The sequence below is a fragment of the Chinchilla lanigera genome, unplaced genomic scaffold (genome assembly GCF_000276665.1).
Source record: "Chinchilla lanigera isolate Chin_1 unplaced genomic scaffold, ChiLan1.0 scaffold00115, whole genome shotgun sequence".
Taxonomy (NCBI): domain Eukaryota; kingdom Metazoa; phylum Chordata; class Mammalia; order Rodentia; family Chinchillidae; genus Chinchilla; species Chinchilla lanigera.
Window position 1 is genome coordinate 1,505,992 of NW_004955516.1, and position 20,070 is coordinate 1,526,061.

At 37.9% G+C, this 20,070-nt stretch overlaps 1 protein-coding gene across 6 annotated transcripts; it reads left to right on the forward strand.

The window, feature by feature from the left end:
* Positions 1-356: 356 nt before the first annotated feature.
* Positions 357-16,774, forward strand: Krbox4 (KRAB box domain containing 4). Of its 6 annotated transcripts, none has more exons than XM_005408981.2 (6): positions 357-468; positions 3,441-3,476; positions 6,319-6,445; positions 6,731-6,841; positions 13,257-13,300; positions 14,895-16,774. In XM_005408981.2, exons 2-5 carry the CDS (start codon positions 3,462-3,464, stop codon positions 13,298-13,300), a joined length of 297 nt encoding a protein of 98 aa, XP_005409038.1. In that variant the 5' UTR covers positions 357-468; positions 3,441-3,461; the 3' UTR covers positions 14,895-16,774. The 6 variants fall into 6 exon arrangements, with proteins under 6 accessions (XP_005409038.1, XP_005409040.1, XP_005409037.1 ...); XM_005408983.2 differs by having other exon boundaries at positions 6,731-6,826; XM_005408980.2 differs by lacking the exon at positions 13,257-13,300 and having other exon boundaries at positions 14,898-16,774.
* Positions 16,775-20,070: the final 3,296 nt, after the last annotated feature.

The window sequence follows — 20,070 nt, forward strand, 5'->3', positions numbered from 1 at the left end:
CCTCAGCTGAAGCGGGTGGGGTAAGACCCTCCTTTTCAAATTCCATGAGCGAAAAGAGCAAAGGCGTGGCTTGGAGAATGGACCACAGATGGAACAGGGGGTTTCGGTTTGGCAGCCTGCAGGAGTGGGGCCGTTGGGAGTTGCTGGGCGCCTGCCTTTCTCTCAACACATAGTGTCACCTTCCATGGCCTTTTGTACGACTCGCCGCGGAAAATTGTGTACCTTCTTATCGCTCTTTGTCACCTTCAGTGCAATACTGTAAAAACCAGAACGCTGATAGAACTCGTGTTGCCCACTGGCAGTGGTACGTCCCTCTGCAGAGCTATTGCGCGTGCGCTACGCAGCGAGTGCTGTACCTTGGTGGGGGGGCTGACGGGAAGCGGAAGTGCTCGGGGGACCAGAGAGGGTGGGCCCCGCCAGCACAGGCTGTGGTGACCTGCCGCTGATCTTTGGGGCCTTGACAGAGAAGTAAGGGGAGGGGTGGTGTGGTGGGTTTTGTTGGGAGGGATGGCCCGGCCGAGAAGTCGTGGGTTGGCGCTCCCGTCGGGTCCAGTGATAGGGGCGGTGGGGTGAGTGTTCAGGTCGAAGCTTGCGGATGAGCGAGTGGTAAATGCGTTAATGCATTGAATCGTTAAGCGACTGCTTGTCATGTGTTAGGTAGAGGCCAGGCGCTGAGGCAGGTCTTTCACGGTCATCTTCAGGGGAGTCCAGTGCGGTAGTGCTGCGATTAGCTTCATTGCAGACAGAGAGGAAGCAAGAGAGTGGACAGCTGTCCCAAATTGCGTAGGTAACAAATCCGACCGATTCTTTTTCTTTTCCGTGTAGCCCTTATCCATTTATAATGTCCCCTATTATTTATCAGGTCCCTTTGTTTTTTGTGTGGCCCCTCGTTAGGTTGTAATCTCTGAAGGAACAGAGAAATCGAGATTTTGTTCACTGACGTATTTCCAAATCGAAGGCACTTAACTTGTGTCTGAAATGAATACAGGTGGCACAGCAGTCTGTCAGTTTCTTCTAGACCAGGATTCCTAATGCTGCAGTGTTAAGCTCAGTGGTATTAGCTGAAGTCCTGTTAGCTTTTGAAACTAAAATGAGGCATTTTGTTGAATAAAATCTTTAGGGCTTACTCAGCGTTGTCCCACAGAGGGTAGCCTAGTGGTTGTTAATGGAACCTTCTAGGTTATTGGTGTTTCCAGGATAAAGTGCATACCTGAAACCACTGCTCACCAACCAGACTATCTACACTCCAGTTTCCTCTGTTAGCTTGAGAAGCCCCAGTATGTGGCCACAGGAGGTGGATTCCGTGGGTGGCAGGCAGAGATCTGTTGCTGCAATAATGGCCACAGCTGAGCCAAAGTTGTCTTTCATTTCTTTGGTTCTGGGAACAAGAGAGCTTCTCTGAGGCAAGTGGAGAAGCCCCAGAGCCCAGATCCTTGAGGCAGAGGCAGGAGGCTCACAGGACAGCAGTCCCTCCTAGCAGCTGAGAGAGATGAAGGCTGGCTGAATTTGCAGGCATTCACCAGGACCGTGTGCCAGTAGACAGTTTGATTCCTGCTGTGGGAGAGAGAGGTGAAAGTGTCAGGTGGATGGCGGCATAGGTGGGGCAGCTGCACCCCACAGTGACTGCAAAGGCAGGATGAGGCTGGGGAGGGCCACATCCAGCCTCAGAGCACTCTCTCCTCCCCTAGCCCATGTAAGTGCACAGCGTCATACTCCCTTCTCTGCCATTGGTCTTTCTGGATTTGAGTCAGTCTCTTAGCATCAACATCACACCTGCCTCCAGGGCACATGCTGGATTTGCCTCTGGCCCGACCAAAGTGCAGAAAGTAGTATTTTATAGTCATAGACTTTGGAATTTCAGAGTAGTTCACAGGTTTGCTTGCATTCTGCTCTGTTCTCTCCTTTTGATGCTTTCTGCAACTGAGCCCGAGAACATTAACCTTCATGACGCTGAACTCTGTTGTCCTGATGCTCTTGTGGTGATTGCTGTGATTTAAATGGTTCCTCTGCCTGCAGCTTCTTGCTGAATCTATGTTTTCATAACTACCAAACAAGGAAGAATGTGGCAATCAAAGCAAATGGTGGGAAAGGAAGCAATGAGCAGGCAGGGACAAGGTAGTTAGAAGGCCAAATGAAGAGTGGAGGGTCAGCAGGGCAAGTTTCCAGCTCCACATAAAACTGATAGTGCTGGGCTGTGACTCATCTGCCCCCAACTCCCCTTTCCCTCAGCCCTGCTTAGTTTCCTTACCCTGAACCACATCAAGAGATCCTTCACATCCACAATTTGCTGAGGGTCTTTTCACATCAATTCAGTATATAATAGATGATTTTTAATCATTTTAAAGTTTTATTTTGGTGGTAATTAATATCCATTGTCAGACTGGGGATATAGCTCAGTGGCACAAGTGCCTGCCTGGCAAGCACAAGGTCCTGAGTTTGATTCCTGCTACCAAAAAAAATCCATTGTCAAAAATGAGATAATGAAGATAAAAAATAAATTGAAATTATTCAAAGGTAACAAATGTCAACGTTTTATTTTTTTTTTTTTTTGGTCTTTTTTTTGAGACATGGTCTCACTATGCAGTTCAGGCTGGCCTTGAGCTCACTTTGTAGCCCAGGCTGGTCTCGAACTCGCAACAATTCTCCTGCCTCAGCCTCCCAAGTGCTGGGATTACAGGCGTGTGCCACCATGCCCAGTGACATTTTAATAAATGCTCTTTTGGATTTCATATATGAACATATTGCTTAAGATAAGTGGGAACACACTTTGCTCTCACTTTTTATAACTTGCTTTTAACATGTTAAACACTAAAAGTTCCACACCATTTAAAACTATGCAGCATGCCTATTTTTGTGTGTGTCAGTTTTTAAACAGTTCCCTTTGCTGGGATTAGTTGCTTTCAAAGTTTTTTTTTTTTTTAATTTTAAAGATAAAAGAATGAAAACATATTAACAAACACACAGACATAAAACAACACAAATACAATAAAAGCAATACAGGATTTCAGACAAGGTGATAGGAAATTAACCTCAAATTGTACAGATTCAAGGTAATCCCAATTAAAATACCATTAGTATACCTCACAGATCTAGAGAAAACATTCCTAAAATTCATCTGGAACCAGAAGAGATCCAGAATAGTAAAAGCTTCCAAAGTTTTAAATGGTGACCACAGTGAACCTCTTTTCAGCTTCATGACAAATTTCTAGTAATTGAATTTTGGAGATAGGTGTCTTTAAACATAAGGTATACATTTGTTTAATAGGGGAAAACAAATTCCATGTGCCAAACCTTCACGATTATCAGAGTGCGAAGGGAACTGGCTGGGCTACCAAGACACGTTTCCTCCCCAGGGTGCAAGGGTGACTATTATAAGTCTGGTGATGATGTTCTCATGGCTTTACTCACTGATCTCGACCTGCGTAATTGTGTCTTTGTAGACCTCCATCCGACAGAGCAGTATGGCAGTGTCCCAGGTGAGTTCCTAATTTACCCCAACTTTGTCTTTCAGTCAAGTTGAGCAACTTTTGGAAATGTGTATAGCAAGGTTCAGTAAGCCAGTTGTCCCCTCTGTTCCTGATGTTTTCTTTTCCACTTGTTGACTGCCTTATGGAGAAAGATAGATGGACAGGGGTGGGGAGAAACAGAAGAAAAGACAGTTTTTCATTCCTTCCTTTGGCATCTGTACCTCACCTTTCTTTTCTCCTTGAATGTGTTTTTAAATATATACACTCATTCTGCTATTTGCCTTTCTTTGCTTTCAGACCCCTTGTGCTTATTCTTACAGTTAAAATAATGAAGATTAATGTGTACTTAATGTTTTAATGTGCACACACAAAAATAGTAGCAAAAATTATCCATTTCTCCTTCCCCTGGTAGCCATAGTCTTCCTCAGAGATACTCACTGTGAACACATTGGGTGTTAATAATGCTGTGGATGCATTTATGTCAATTGATTTAACTAACGATATATATATATATATATATATATATATATATATATGCGCACACACATGTGTGTATATTCATATATAACTGCCTTCATCCTGGCATATCCATTTTTACCACCTGATTGATTATATTCATAATGATGTTCCTTGTCACTATAAAGATTAGTTGAATTCCAGTTTCTTAGTGTGGATTTATCACTTAGTTATTTGTCTATTGATGGATATTTAGGTTTTAATTTTCTTTTAATGTTATAAGCAGTATCTCATGAACAACTTTCTGCATATCTGTTCTATGGTACAGGTGTTTATGGAAGGTATACCTGGCATTTGTATTTTCGAATCAAATGTACTAGCACTTCAAGTTGGCCCTGAGTCTGTACTAATTACTACTTTTGCAAAATTTTTAAGACCAGATAATTTTTATGTTTGAGGTTTTCAGGTTAGTGAAAGATGAAAAGGAATCTAATTCATTTTATGAATCCACTTAAGCCTAAGTGTGATGAAAGTATTACAAATGAGAAAATTATAGATGAGTTTCATTAAAGAATAGAGATATGTCAAAATTCTAAAACCATATTCTGAATAGAGCATTAACAAACCAAATTGAACATGTGGTGCAGTAATTTTTACTAATTATAAGAAGTTTGAAAAAAGCTTTTGTTCAACAAAATGGAGAGAAATAATTCTCTCAACCTACCCCCATGTCTTCTCTTCCTTCAGTTTTTCATATATTCTTTCAGAGATCATATATGCTTATGTATCTGTCTAGATACATGAGTCCATGGTTATTATCTTTCATATGATATATGAGTTTATAAGTGAGGTTTTTTCCTTTTTCTAGACTGAAGCCTTTTGAGATTAGGAGATATATCTCATATTAATTTCTTTTTTTTTTTTTTTTTTTAGTTTTTTGAGACAGGGTCTGGCTTTGTAGTTCAGGCTGGCCTTAAACTCACTGTGTAGCGCCAGGATGCCCTTGAACTCATGGCAATCCTCCTGCCTCAGCTTTCCAAGTGCTGAAATAACAGGCATGTGTCACCATACCTGGCAATTTCTTATTAATGTTTATATCCACAGAACTTATCAGTTTGGTCTCTATTCAGTAAATATGTGTTGAATGAATGAATTTCAGTAATAATATATTTCTGACACTTTTTCTCCTATAAAGTTTCAAATAATTTTAGTTATATAAAGATGCTATATTCAGTAGTGCCCCCCTCCACCACACTGCAGCATGGCCTTTTGTGGTTTCACTTACCCACAATCAACTGTGATCTAAAAATATGAAATGGAAAATACCAGAAATGAACGTAAATTTTAACTTGCATACTATTCTGAGTAATACAGTGAGATCTTGCACTATCCTGCCTCGTCATGCCAGGATATCCCTTTATCCAGTATATCCACAAGGTATATATTACCCACTTGTTAGTCACTTAGTAGCTGTCTGTTTTATCAGATCAAGTATCAAAGTATCATAGTCTTTGTGTTCATGTAAAATTTATGTAGTAATCTAATATTACATCACAATGCTTGTATCATTCACCTCATTTTATTTCATTATATAAGCACTATATCATCCCACATCAACACAAGAGCAAATAGTACAAGATATTCTGAAAGAGAATACATTCACATGCATATTCTTACAGTATATTATAGTTGTTCTATTTTATTACTGTTGTTACTATCTTAATGTGCCTATTTTATAAATTAAACTGCACTGTAGGTATGTATGCATAAAGTTAGGATATAAAGGGATTCAAGAACTATCCATGGATTCAGGCATCTACTGGAGGTCTTGATTATCCCCTGCAGGTAATGGGGATCTACCCACTTATTAGCCAGTAGCTCTCTGATTTATCTGATCAACTGTCAAAGTATCATAGTCTTTGTGTTCATGTAACCTTTATGTAGTAATATAACATTATATCACAATGCCTGTATCGTTTGCCTCATTTTATCTCATTATATAATCACTATATTATCCCACTCTCCATGGATTCAGGCCTATACTGGGGTTTTTGAACATATCCCTTGCAGATAATGGGGAATTACTACGCTAAAATGTGTCAGTGAAAGACATTACTGTAGTGTGTAGTTTTTTAAAAAAGTGGGTGATAAGACCAGATCACCTGGATTTAATGCCTGTTTCCAAGCTGTTTGACATGGGATAGTTACAGTACACACTGTAGACCTCACAGTCCTCATCTATCAAGTTTGTCCTAGGGTGGTGGTCTGGATCTAATTCTTTAGCACACATAAAGGACTTGGAATGACACAGAATAAGCCCTCAGTGTGCGGGAGGTGTCATGACCAGGTCCCCTGGGCTGATCCCTTTGTGCTGAAGAGGAATGTGCTATTACAGGAATCACTGAGCTTCAGGGATGTGTTTGTGGACTTCACCCTAGAGGAGTGGCAGCAGCTGGACTCTGCTCAGAAGAACCTCTACAGGGATGTCATGCTCGAGAACTACAGCCACCTGGTGTCTGTGGGTGAGGGACCACTGCACGGAGTGATGTAGAATGCCCCCACTTGTGTCTCCCTCAGCACCTGCTTCTAGCGCAGGGGTGTTGACACCTCAGTGAGTTTGGGCAGAAGGCTCACTGTCCTAGTCCGTTTGGATGCTGGACAGGATATTTGTGCGGTCACCTTCTGGATGAATGGCCGTGTGTGTGAGGCACTCACTGCGGCTGTCCCATCTTCAGCCTTTGGGGGTGGGCCTTGGTCTGGAGAGCCTCCAGCACCAATAACAAAGGACTCTGTCATTTCCCCGGCAGGGTATCTAGTTGCCCAATCAGATGCGATCTTCAGCTTGGGACAAGGAGAAGAGGCCTGGGGGGCAGACAGAAGACCCCAGATGAGGAGCTTTCCAGGTGAGCACACACCAGGTGAGTTGGGCCAGGGACACAGAACCTGATTGTCAGTGAAGACTTGACCCCTGGAATGCTCACAAGAGCTCTTCTTGGCCCCCAGACATGCGGACATGACTCTGGCCCAGTGAACAAGCTGTTGTCATATCCAAATGAGGCCACCACCTGCCAGCCTTTTCCAGTCTTCGTGTTCTTCACCTGACATCCAGAGTGGCTTTGTTCTGAGACCCCATCTCTACCTTTGATTTGCTAGTGACAAGTGCCAAACCTCTTATTCCTTTCCCCTCCTTTCTAGGAGCTTTGAGGGATTTCTCACCTTCTTGGGCATTGGTGTTTTCTCAGTGTGATATTGGGAGTTGTTTTCAACCTCGGGGAAATTATCCTGCCTGATTTATTGCAGTTGCTGTGGACAAAGAAGCTTTTCTAGTGACCTTTAACTCTGCCAGGCCAGGTATGCACTATGCTCTCTTCTACCCTTGCTTGGAGACCGAACACTGTAAACTTTTACACAGTTTCTTTTTTCTCTTTTCCTTCTCAGATTCTTGGAGATCTGATTTGATACTGCCTATTGCCAGATTCCTCTTATTGGTGCTTCCTTCCTACTCAGTTTTTGTTTTCTGTATTATCTGCTTAATTGATGAATTAATTAAAATAGAAATAAACTTGAGAGGCTGTCACACCCAGGTGAAATACTTCAGTGATTCCTTTCAGTCTTGGGGAGAGCTGCTTTCTTCCTTGGCTGGTTGTTTGTTTATTTTTGCTCTGGTGTGGTTATGGAGAACCAGAAAGTACACAATAGTTGGCCTCCTCATTCTCTACCATTTGTGGTACCCTCCCATGGGCCCAGCCCAAAGAAGTCTGTTGAAACAGTCTTACTCTTCAGCGTGTGGCCTGTGGACCAGCAGCCTGGGCATTGGACACAGGACTCTTAAGTGGAAGTGTAGAATTTACTGAGTCAGAATCTGCATTTCAACAAGCTCCCAGGGAACCCCTAAGCTGAGGAAAATTGAGAAGCATTGCTTGTTAAATGTACATCTCAGAGCATCAGTTGTCTTCAGCTGTGGCCCTGCAGACATACAGGTGACTCCCTAGCTGGCTTCTTCAGAGCCCAGTGTTACTTGGCAAATGTGTCCGCTCTCTAGAGCCTTCTGGGCTGACCTGTGGGGCTCCTGATGCTCTGCAGCTTCTCCTGAGTGTGTTTTCTTTCAGCTTTAATGTCCTCCTTCGGGCTCAGTGAAGTCCCATATCTGCTGCTGATAGAGATGCCTATGATTTCTGATGTGCTGATGGCACACTTTCTTATATCCGGTGATTCCTGGAATTGTAAAGATTGTGCATGTGGTTCTCATTCCAGTGGTATCCTGAAAGGGATGAAAAATATACTCAGACAAGGTCCACCCTCCTGAGTCCTAATGCCCTTATTTTCAAAGCTACATTCTATTCAAATATTGGTGTACACATGTTCAGCCCCAGAGTGCAGAATGCTATAGGAAGAAAACTAATCCAAGAGGCATTCCCAGCCACACCGTCCAAGGGCAGCCTCTTCTTAAACTTTCTTCAGTATTGTCAGTTCTGGTGAGTACTCCCATGGGCCTATAAAATGTCTTTATACCTCCATTTCTTGAATTTTCAGTTTTATCTACCTTATATGAAAAGTAGGGATTTGGCTCACTTACTTTTTGACCGTCTGCTCCTCAGCTCTTCATATTTGTTAAGTTCTTCTTTTTATTTCCTTAATTGGTGATGTTTTAAACTTTAAACTATAGCCTTTATTTTTCCATTCCATGTGGTAACTTAAAATCTAGCTAAGTACCCTTAGCTATTTTCATGACCTAGAACACAAATCCTTAGAGATCAGAGCATGTCTTGTTCTAATTTACCCCACTGTGGGGCTGGTGGAAAACAATGAATAAATACTGTATTGATTATTTTGGACCTGGACAGAGGAAGGAGGTTTGTTATCCATCCACATACAAGTGGCTAAGAGCATGGCTCTTGGAACCACACAACCTGTGTTCAAATTCTAGCCAGTTCTCTCACTAGCTGTCATGTGAACACACTACTTTGCTTCACTTCACCTGCTATAGAATGAAGCTAATCATAAAGCTTAGTGATTATCAGAAGTTAATGAGTTTCTGTATGTAAAACACCTAAAAGGGTACCTGGCATAAAGAAAGCTGTCAGGGAGGTGTCTGTTTTTGATATACATATGGAAGTTTCTTTAAAATGTAGTGATTGTTAACCAGGAGATGTGTAACCTGTGAAACTCTCAGAATACTCACGAGTGGACCCTGCTTTCTAGAAATTGTTTCAGAAAGCCTGGTAGGGGCCAGGTTATGTGTATTTTGAGTAACATTCTAGAAAGTATCATGCCTATGCCAAATTAATATACTCTGCTTGAAATATCTACGGGGGGGATTCCAAAGGAATGGGAGGCACTGCAAGACCATCATCCAGGAGCATGGGAAGACAGGAGCATGGGGACTCTTTCCTAGACAACACTGAACTCCTAGGGTAGAACCAGAAAGCAACTTTAACTTCTGCCCCATTGCTCCGTACTTAAATTTCTTTCATGGACTGTGATTTTCCTCATCCGTGATTGAACTCTGGCATTTCTCTGGTCATTCTGAGACAATAAAAGTCTCCTAGGGACTGTTCATCTCATGAGTAGCCTCACTGTAGTAATAAGAACTGTCCAGTTTTATGTAGTAGTGCAGACTTTGAAACTTATTCAGTTTGTTGATCTTTCTACAGAAAGAACTTTTGCCTAATTAATTTCACTGTTTCTCTTCTGTTTTGATGATTTCTCCTTTTATTTTCTCTAGTTTGGATTTACATTGCATTTATTCACCTAGCTTTTTTCTTCAACATTTTATTAGGAAAAGTTTTATAGAGAACAAATAAAGGTAAAGATTGAAGATTCATATAATACCTCCACCTAGATTCAACAATGAACATTTCACTATATCTCTTACATGTCTTGTCTAACAATTGCCGTCATTCGATCAATTCACCTTAATTGTTTGCAGTGCACTTTAATTTGCAAAGATGTACTCATCACCTCTAATACCTCCATAAGCATATCATTAAGATTTCAATGTTTGTTAGTATTTTGTTTATCACTAACACATAGGAGATATTTTGGCACCATGCATTCTTTGGTTATATGTGTGCTTATACAGTAGCATAATTCCTTGTGTGTATTTTCTTTGTTTATCATATATATGCTGATGTTACTGTGTTGCCTTTTTAAAATGAGATTTATTGAAGTATAATGAACATGCCATGAAGTTCACCTTTCCAAGGTTTATGTAACCACAATCAAAATATTCAACATTTTCATCCCTTTCCAAACTTCTTTTTATAATTAAATATCTCTCTCCATCCAAGGCATCATTTCTTTTCCTTTCAGTTTAGTTTTTTTTCTTGAGTGACAAATAAATGAGTCATAAATGACTTATTTCACTTACCTTAATGCTTTTTAGGTTCATCCATGTTGTGGCATGTATCAACACTTCGTTCCTTTCTTTTAATCTGAGTAATGTTCCTGTTTGTTTATCAATGGACCGGTTAAAGCACATTTGAATTGTTCCTGGTTTTGGTTATTTTGAATGAAGCTTGTACAGGTACTGTATTTGTATGGACCTATGTTTTCATATATTTTCAGTAAATATCTAGACTGGGATTGCTTGGTCAAATGGTAAGCATATGTTTAACTTTGTAAGACATTGCCAAACTATTTTCCAATGTGACTATACTATTTTGTCTTCTCACCAACAGCACACCTTTATAGTATGGGCATAGGAAGATTGCATTGTGATTCAGATTTGCATCTCTGTAATAATTAGTGATGTTGCGCATGTTGTCATGTGCAAATTTGCCATCTGTATATCTTCTGTGGTTAATTATCTGTTGTGATCTTTGTTGTTAAATTGTGAGAGTTCTTCTTATATTCTTAATGTAAGTCCTTAGCAGCTGTGTATTTTCCAACTATTCCTGGGCTATGGCTTGTTTTAAAATTCAGAAACCTTGTTTTAATTTTTGATGAAATTCAGTTAATATTAAGGTTTCCTTTTATGCTTTTACATTTTCTGTCCTGTGTAGCAAATCTCTAACCAGGATAACAAAAACTTTTTTCATGTTTTCTTCCAGGAGATCTATAATTTTAGTTTTTATAGACTTAAGTCTATGACTGGTAATGGGTTATTTTTATATCTGGTGTGAGGTAAGGATCAGTATTCCTTTGTATCACTTTTGTATATGCATTTCCAATTGTGCCAGTAACATTTTTGAAAAAGCTATTGTTAATTAATTTACTTTGGAATCCATTTTGAATATTATTTGAACTCGTGTCAATCTGTGTGCCAGTATCACACTGTCTTAATTACTACAGCCTTTTCATTAAGTGCTTAAATTTATTAAGAACTCTAACTTTGTTTTTCTTTTCATAACATTTTGGCTATTTTAGGTGCTTAGTATTTCACATAAATTTTAGAATCAGCTTTCCAACTTTTGCAAAAACCCTGTAAAGGATTTTGTTTGAGATTGCATTGAATCTGTGGATCATTGATATGCTAACTATATGTCTTCTAATTCATAAATTTCGTACATCTCTCCATTTATTTAGACGTTTTAAATTTTATATCAGTAATATTTTGCAGTTTTGAATGGACAGCTCTTACAATATTTTAATCTACACGTATGTTTTATGTTCTTATAAGGTAATATAAATCGTGTGTATACACACACACACACACACACACATATATATATATTTGTCTTATATTTTAGTTTCATATTGGTTAATTCAAGTTTTTGGACATATAATTGATTTTTCTATATTGCTTTTATATCCTGGGACCTTTCATAGCTCACATATTAGTGCTAGTAGTTCTTTTACAGATGGCTTGCAATTTTCTACATAAATAATTATGTAATTATGAATAAGAACAGTTTCTTTCTAATTCTGGATACCCTTGCTTCTTTTTCTTGCCTTATTGTACTTTCTAGGATCTTCTGTATAATGTTGAAAAGGAGTAGGGAGGGTAACATATTTGCCTCGATCCTAATCTTAGGACAAAAGCATTCACTTTCTTACCATTGAGAAAACTTTACTTGTAGGATTTTTTTCATAGATAACCTGTTAAAGGCTGAGGATGTTTCCTTCTAATCCTGGCTTTCTGAGAGTTTTTATCATGAATGAATGTTGGACATGTTTTTTATGGATCAATTGATATCATTGTATTTTTTCTCCTTTAGACTATATTTTATGTAATTATTGATATTGAATTTAGCCCTATCGGTATTTCTGTTCTGTTTACTCCTTTCTCTTTCTTTTTTTGTTGTTCTGCTTCCCCATTGTTCTTCTTTTTGGAATATTTTACTATTTTTTAAATTTATCTTTTTTATTTTTATACAATTGTAGGTATTCATGCACTTGTCAAAGATACTATAGAGACCTTGTGTACCCTTGACCCAGTTTCCCACAGTGGTGATATCTTGAAAGATTATAGTAAAAATCACAGCCAGGGAATTGACATTGATAAAATCAAGATACATAACACATTCCCATCACTGCAAGGATCCCTTTTATTGTCATTTTATAGCCATACCCATTCCCTCCTACTTCAACTCTTCCTTAAACCCTGGCAAATACTAAATTGTTCTCCATTTCTATAATGTCAAGACTATTATATGATGGGGTCAAACAGTATGAAACTGTGGGTTTGGATCTTTTCACTCAGCATAATTCTCTGAGCATAAGTCTCTGAAGATTCATCCTGTTGTGTATACAAATAGTTTCTTCCTTTTAGTCACTAAGCAATAATTCACCAAATGGTGCACTACACTTTGATTAACCATTCACACTTTGAAGGACATTCCTGTTTTCAACTTTATTGGTTTCCATTCTCACTTGTATATTGCACTCCTTGATCTTTCTTCATTTCTAATGTAATACATTCAGTTCTGTAACTGTCCCTCCAAACACTGTTTTCACAGTGTCCCACAATTTATGTCATATTTTCATTTTGTTCAAAATACTGTAAAATTTCCCTTAAGACTTATTTAGAAGTAAGTATATCTTTAAATTTCCAAATATTTGGGGTTTTACAAGTGTCTTTGTCTGACAGATTTCTGGCTTAATACTGTTATTGTACATAATATGATTTCTTATAAGTTTGTTACAATTTGTTTAAGACCCAGAATGTGGCTTATCTTAGTGAATGTTTCATATGTACTTGAAAAGAATGTGTATTTTGCTGTTGTTGGATGCAGTTTTTTAATTAATGCCAATTAGATGGCATTGGCTGATAGTGCTGTTCACCTTATCTATATCCCTGTTGGTTTTCTGTCTACTTGTTCTATCAATTATTGAGAGAAAGAGTGTTGAAGTCTCCAACAATAATTGTGGATTTGTCTGTTTCTCTTTCAGATGTATCCATTTTTGCCTCATGTATTTTGAAGTGCTGTTATTAGGTACATACACTTTTAGGATTGTTATTTCTTCTTGGAGAATTGACCATTTTATCATTTCATAATGTCGTTCTTTGTTCCAGAAAATCTTTCTTGTTCTTAAGTCATTGTCTGAAATTAATGTGGTTATTTCAGCTTTCTTTTGGCAAGGATTTCATGGGTATACATCCATCCCCTTACTTTTTTTCAACTAATAGACTTTTTAACAGTAGTTTTAGATGGACAATAGAGTAGACCAGCTAGTATAGAAAATTTCCTTATACCCCTGTCTTTCCCTCTCCATGTTTTCCCTAGTAATAACATCTTACACTAGTATACTTGTTATAATTTATGTGTGAATGTCGATACATTATTATCAACTAAAGTCCATATTTTACATTAAGGTTTAATCTTTGTGTTGTGTAGTTTTATGGATTTCAGCAAATGCATAAAAATCCACTATTACCATGTCATACAGAATAATTTCACTACCTTAAAAATCCCTTGCGCTTCCCCTTTCATCCTTTCTCCCCTTCCTCCCAGGAAGCATTGTTCTTTTTCCTGTCTCTAAAGTTTTGCCTTTCCCAAAATGTCATGTAGTTTAAATCGTACAGAATATAGCCTTTTCAGACCGACTTCTTTCAAATAGCAATATACATTTAAGTTTCTTCCATGTCTATCCATGGCTTTATAGTACATTTCTTTTTATTGCTAAATACTATTCCATTGTATGGATGTACCGCTTTGTTTATCCACTCACCTATCGAAGGACATCTGGCATCTTAATTACTTCAAGTTTGGGGCCATTATGAATAAAGCCACTATAAACATCCATGCGTAGACTTTTCTGTGGACATAAATTTTCAACTCATTGTGGTTCATTTTCTTTTGAAATTTATAATTTTGACTGTGAACTCCCTTTCAGTGAGAGTTCTTTTCCATAGAATTTCTGTGTACTGTAAGCTATAAAAACATTACTGTAGAACTATTTAGAGAGGGGGACACACTGATTTTACTAATGCAGGGCCAATTTTTAGGTGAATTTATCCACTTGGGGGTTTTGGATTATATTTCAAATGTGCATTGGCAATGTACTCCCACATAATTACAAGACTAGGGTTCTGATTTCTTAAGTAACTCCTGATTCTTCTTACCATTTTTATTATCTAATGGGTGCCATCTTTCTAATTCCAATATTACAAAAAGAGATGGTCTTTGTGACTTCCAGCTTTAAATTGTTAGCTCAGTTCTCTGCACATTTGTACCCTATAGTTTGGAATTCACTCCACATTCATGATAAGAGCTTTAGTATCTTAACTGCAAAGTCATACAGATTCAATTTTTATTTAGCCCCTCACTTTAAATTTCTTCTTCATTTTTGTCACATGGTACATTTTCTTGATTTTGAGCTAGACTGCATATTACATTTTTTTTTAACTTGGTCTACCATTTGTTTGCATTTGCAGTCAGGAAAGATGGGGGTGGTGGGACATGGAGAGGATCCATCCACATCAGTTTAAGTCATGTTGATAGTAATTCACCACAGGACATTTAGGCTTAATGTTATAACATGTAGAAAGATGTACAAGTTTGATGATTCTTCATATCTTTTCCCTAGAAGTCTGGCAAGTTGATGGGTGGATAGATAACTACAAGGAAAGCCAAGACAACCCCCTGTGACAACCTGCATTCAGAGATGAGGAAATACTGAAGGATTAAAGGGGCCAAGAATGTACAGCATACAGAAAAATCATATATGTGAGCACAGACTTTGTTTCTATAATTCAAAGACCCCCTAAATATTATTCATGGAGAAAGTGTTCAACATAATTTAAGCTTTCTTAGTTAAAACAAAAGCTATGTAAGAAAGATAATGGGTGTAAAGCATATTGGAAATTATACCTCTGTTCCAAACTTGATAAAGCAGGGAAACTTCATAAACCTGCAGAGAAATTATTTGAAACCAATCAACAAGGAAAAACTCTGCACCATAAGCAAGCCTTTAATAAAAGGTAGAATGTTCAAGCTGGGGAGAAACTCTATGAATGTGGAAAAATACTTATTCAGAAAGCACACCTTGTTGTACATCAAAGAACTCACACTGAAGAGAAGCCTTATTATGAAAGCTCTGAATGTGCAAAAGCCTTCAGCCAAAAATCAACCTTCATACACATAAAATTGAAAAGCCCTATGAATGCAGTGAATGTGGGAAAACCTTTATCTAGAAGGCATCACTCATTAAACATTAGCAGATTCATACAGGGGAGAAACTTTATGGAAGTAATGAATGTGGAAATTCTTTCAGTGTGAAATCAACTATCATTGAACAGCACAGAACTCCCACGGGAGAGAAGTCCTGTGAGAGCAGAGACTGTGGCAAAGCCTTCAAGGGAAAGACATATCTCATTAAAAATCAAGTCATTTGGGAGGTAACATGTAAAACCTGTGAATAAACCTGTAAGTGGGATAACTATCCATTAGTTTTACATTGTCATACTATGCATCCAAATATTCATTCAAAATAATTCTGCAAATCATGAATCAGTCTTCAGAAAATTATGTACACTTTATTAGATTTAGGAAAACTCAATAGTATCATATTCAAAACATGGAATAAACATGATAAATTCTTCACTCAGAAGTTGTAATGTACTGTTCATCGAAGAATTTATGAAGGGTCAAAATCATGAATTAGTAAAAATTTATAAAGCCTTTGGAAAGAAGTTTAATGACATTTTATATCAGCACTTACATTTAGGAGACTCAATTTAGACTAAAGTCACAGAGCCCAGTTTTTCTGTACATTACTAGGAAGATCGTATCCCAGATGTGACATACATTTTCTAGAAAAAAAATCACGATTTTATTATTACATAAAAATTATACATTAGAAACATTTTCTTTGCAGACTTGGTTATAAAGCTGTTAAAAGTATAAATATGCCAGAAAGACAGAGAAAAAACATAATCCTTGTTAGGTCAGCCTGCAGATTAGCCTATAATAAAGAATCCCTAAATAGATTAGTTTGAGAGAGGATGAACAGGCAGGACCCCCCCAAAAAAAGAGAACCCAAGCAGGAGATCTTACACATATTTTAATCTATCAGTTCAAATGTACAAATATAGACAAAGTTTATACCCTTTCGGGATGCTTTGCCTAAAACAATGGTAAGAATTTATTCAGTCTTAATTAATTTATGATAGGACATTAGGTTCAAAGTTTTAGGAAAGATCCTGTAAGAACAATGTTAATTGAAATAAAAATTATAAGCAATCTGAATATCCAATGGTATGTGACTCATGATACATTGACAGTTTAGAACAGTATGCTGGCATTAATCAAGAATTTTGGAAATTTCAAGAAAGGTGACAAAATTGTGCTTTATGAACTATGTTATAAAATGACATAAAGAGTATGCACCATTATGATTTCAGTATCTGTGTTGTGGGAATATAAGCAAATCTTTTATTAGTAAAATTATAGACCTGTGATAATTTATTCCATTTATATTTATTTTATGTGTTTATCTTCACATGTATCTATGTAAAGACATGCATAGAAAAAAGGTAGGAAGAAAAATACATTCTATTAAGAGTCATATGTACATTGGAATTACTGTACTTTTTTTTTTTTGTCGTTTTTGAGACAGAGTTTCACTATGCAGTTCAGGCTGGCTTTGAACCTACTTTGTACCCCAGGCTGATCTGAAACTTGCAGCGACCCTCCTGTCTCAGCCTCCCAGATGCTGGGATTATAGGCATGTGCCACCATGCTTGGTCAGATTTATTGATTTTTAAATTTGATTATAATCTCAAGTTTCCAGAAAGTACCAGGAAGGATTATTTAAAATACCTTTTGCACAGGTTTTTCATTTTTCTTTGTGTCTACCCATTTTTCTATTCAGATGTATTTTCAATATATGACACTCTCCTTTCTATTCTGCACTGCTCATCTCACTTTGACATATTACTTTTCCTTATGGTTGTCTGTTCTCATTGTTCGAATAGTCCATATACCTTTCAGAGTGGAAATCTTATGATTTAGTACAGTGATTTTCTAAAGAAAATTAAAATATCTTCATACTTACTTTTATATTTCATCATCAAATCCTGTAACTAAGACATAAGCTACCAGATTTTACAGATAAGAAGCACTGCAGTGAGTCCTCAGTGGTCTCACAGGTAATAAGAACAAACATGCAAATCTAAACCTCTAAAAGTAATTGCTATTGCCTACTTGTTTTCTCTTTTCCTCTTTTGTCCTTTTTTCCTTATTACCAGTTCTCAAAATGCAGTGTGGTTGTAGTCTCTTAATAATGTTTATGTAAGTAAAGGCTTTTCAATTTATAAAAGCATTACATTGATGAATTCCTCTGATTCTCATGGCAACATTGTTAAGTATGGAAGAAAACAATAATGTCACCTCCTCCAACTACATAATTATCTTGATATTTAATAGGTGAAGAACAAAATCATAAGGATCTTGTTTAATTAAAACTCAGACTGTAAGTAGCGTAACAAGCATTACTTAGATTCACATTCCCTGTTTCCGCCATGAATCCAATTTGTGTGCTTTTCCATAAGGTCCTTCATCCCTTCAGACCTTACCCAATGGAAGAGAGGAGAGACCTGTGTGGTTACTTAATACCTTCTCATTATTGTCTTGGATTTAAATGTTTAATAAGAAAGTAATAAGCAGATTTCTATGTCCATGTACATTGTAGTTGGTTTGCCAGTCCAGAAATTATTCTGCAACAGTTAGGGTATAGAGAAAGATACATTGAAAAAAACATTTGAAAGTGTAACAGGTGTGGAAACAATGAGATCCAGATAAATTAAAATTGCAGAAAGTGAAGTGCCTTGTCTACACGAGCTGACAGTTGTTGTCCATGATCTTTTCTTGGAGGATTTGCTGATTCTCAGTGTGAGTGAGCTAAGAATGGGTTGTGGTCCAGGCTGCTAGACTTTACAAGGGGAAATAAATTCAGAAGAGGTTTTGGAAGTTATGTAGGGCTGTCTGTCTTAGAAACTAAAGAGCTCCAAGTACATGACTAGTTTTGTGCACAGGACATTTTCTAAGTTTGTGATGGTGTTAGGAGGTTAGGAGGCCAGGCCAGAAAAATAAAGTGAAAGTTTCTGCAGTCTCACTGTGCTTTGGAAACAGCCCCAGCAGAAGGGGGGCCTGCCAAGATCATGGAGAAAGAGGCTAAGAGCTCTCAGTTCAAAACCTATGAAGAGGAGTACTAAATCTTAAGCAGTTTTCTAGATCTGAAGAGACAGAGACCCAACAGGTTCTCAAGCAAAAGTACAGGAATAAAAACCTGAGGAACCATGATGAACAAGAGCTGAGTTGCTTTAACACTGCAAATGAGCCCTCGTTGGTTTGAGGTGATCACTTCTAACTTTACGTGTTGTAGAAGAAAAAGTAATCCCAGTCACCTCTACACTTTTTAAATACACAATGTCTCATATCAAAAAAAAAAAAAAAGATTACTAGATGTGACAAAAGGCAGAGGAATGCAGCTATGACAGAAAATGAACAAGCTGTGGTAGGTGGAATTCTAAGAATGACCTTCAAGGATGCTCTTTATACAATCCTGTCTACTCTGTGAGTGTTGGGACCTGTGAATATCTTACCACTTCTGCGATTATGTTACATTTTGTGGCCAAAGGAATGTTATATGAGTGAGAGTAATCTTTTCACTTGAGCCCTTTAAAGATGATTGTTTATCAGCTCGGTGGAAAAAGAGAAGCCACAGTGGAGTGATTCAACACAAAGGATATTTCCTGTTATTAAAATAAAGATGGCTCATGGCAAGGAATTTTAAGTGACCTCCAGGATCTGAGAGCACCCCTGACTGAGCCAATCAGCAAACGAGGACCTTAGTCCTACAACCACGAGGAATAGAATTCAACCAACAACCTGCATGAGCTTAGAAGCTGCTTCTTCCCAACAGCTGCTGTATAAGAGCCCAGCCTTACCTACACCTTGATAATTCCTTTGTGAGACAGAAGTCAGCTAGATTCACCTAGAATTCTGACCTGTAGACCTATCAGTTAATAAATGGCGTTCTTTCAAGCTACTAAATTTGTGGTGATTTATTTTGGCAGCAAAGGAAAACTAATACAGAATGCTTAAATGATTTTGAGTTTGGAATTGGTAGAGAACACTAAATTGCCATGCATCTAAAAGAAAGAAAATCAGTAAAAGATATAGGACTTGAAAATATTAGGCATCTCTAAAACTGGATAAAATATACTGTATATGCTACAACTGGAAAAACACAGTAGCCCAAAACTTAATGTATGAGTTTTAACTGTAGATGGGTCACAATAGAAAATAGGATTCACAAATTTGAAGACAATAGCTTTATCCCAGACAGGGAAAATGCAAGCAACATAGGCTCTTAACAGTGCCAGAGAGGAAAAGTCAAGGGACCAGACATAAAGACTCCAAGGTCATGCCTCCATGCCCCTCCTAGGTACACCCAAAAGTATGCTTTATTAATCTCCTGGGTGGCTCCCAAACTAATCAAATTGACAATTAAGTTTAACCATCATACACACCAAGGGATGAGATTAGTGACACCATTATGGAGCTAAAGAATGAGGAAATCACTTTTACATTGCTGGGACAATACCTGATACCTACAACTTTAAGGAGGAGAGATTTCATGGGCACCAGGCTCTAAGGGTGAAACATCATGGCAGAGGAAATCTCTTTACATCATGGTGGCTGGAAACAGCAAAACAACCAGAGAGAGAATGGAAGGAGAGGAGAGGTGGGGAGAAGTG

Excerpts from the sequence above, each read along its gene's own strand:
- Krbox4 (XM_013506928.1), top strand. Across the intron at positions 6,446-6,730 it reads CAGCCACCTGGTGTCTGTGG|GGTATCTAGTTGCCCAATCA; the intron begins GTGAGGGACCAC and ends TTTCCCCGGCAG. Across the intron at positions 6,842-14,894 it reads TCCAGGTGAGCACACACCAG|AAGTCTGGCAAGTTGATGGG; the intron begins GTGAGTTGGGCC and ends TCTTTTCCCTAG.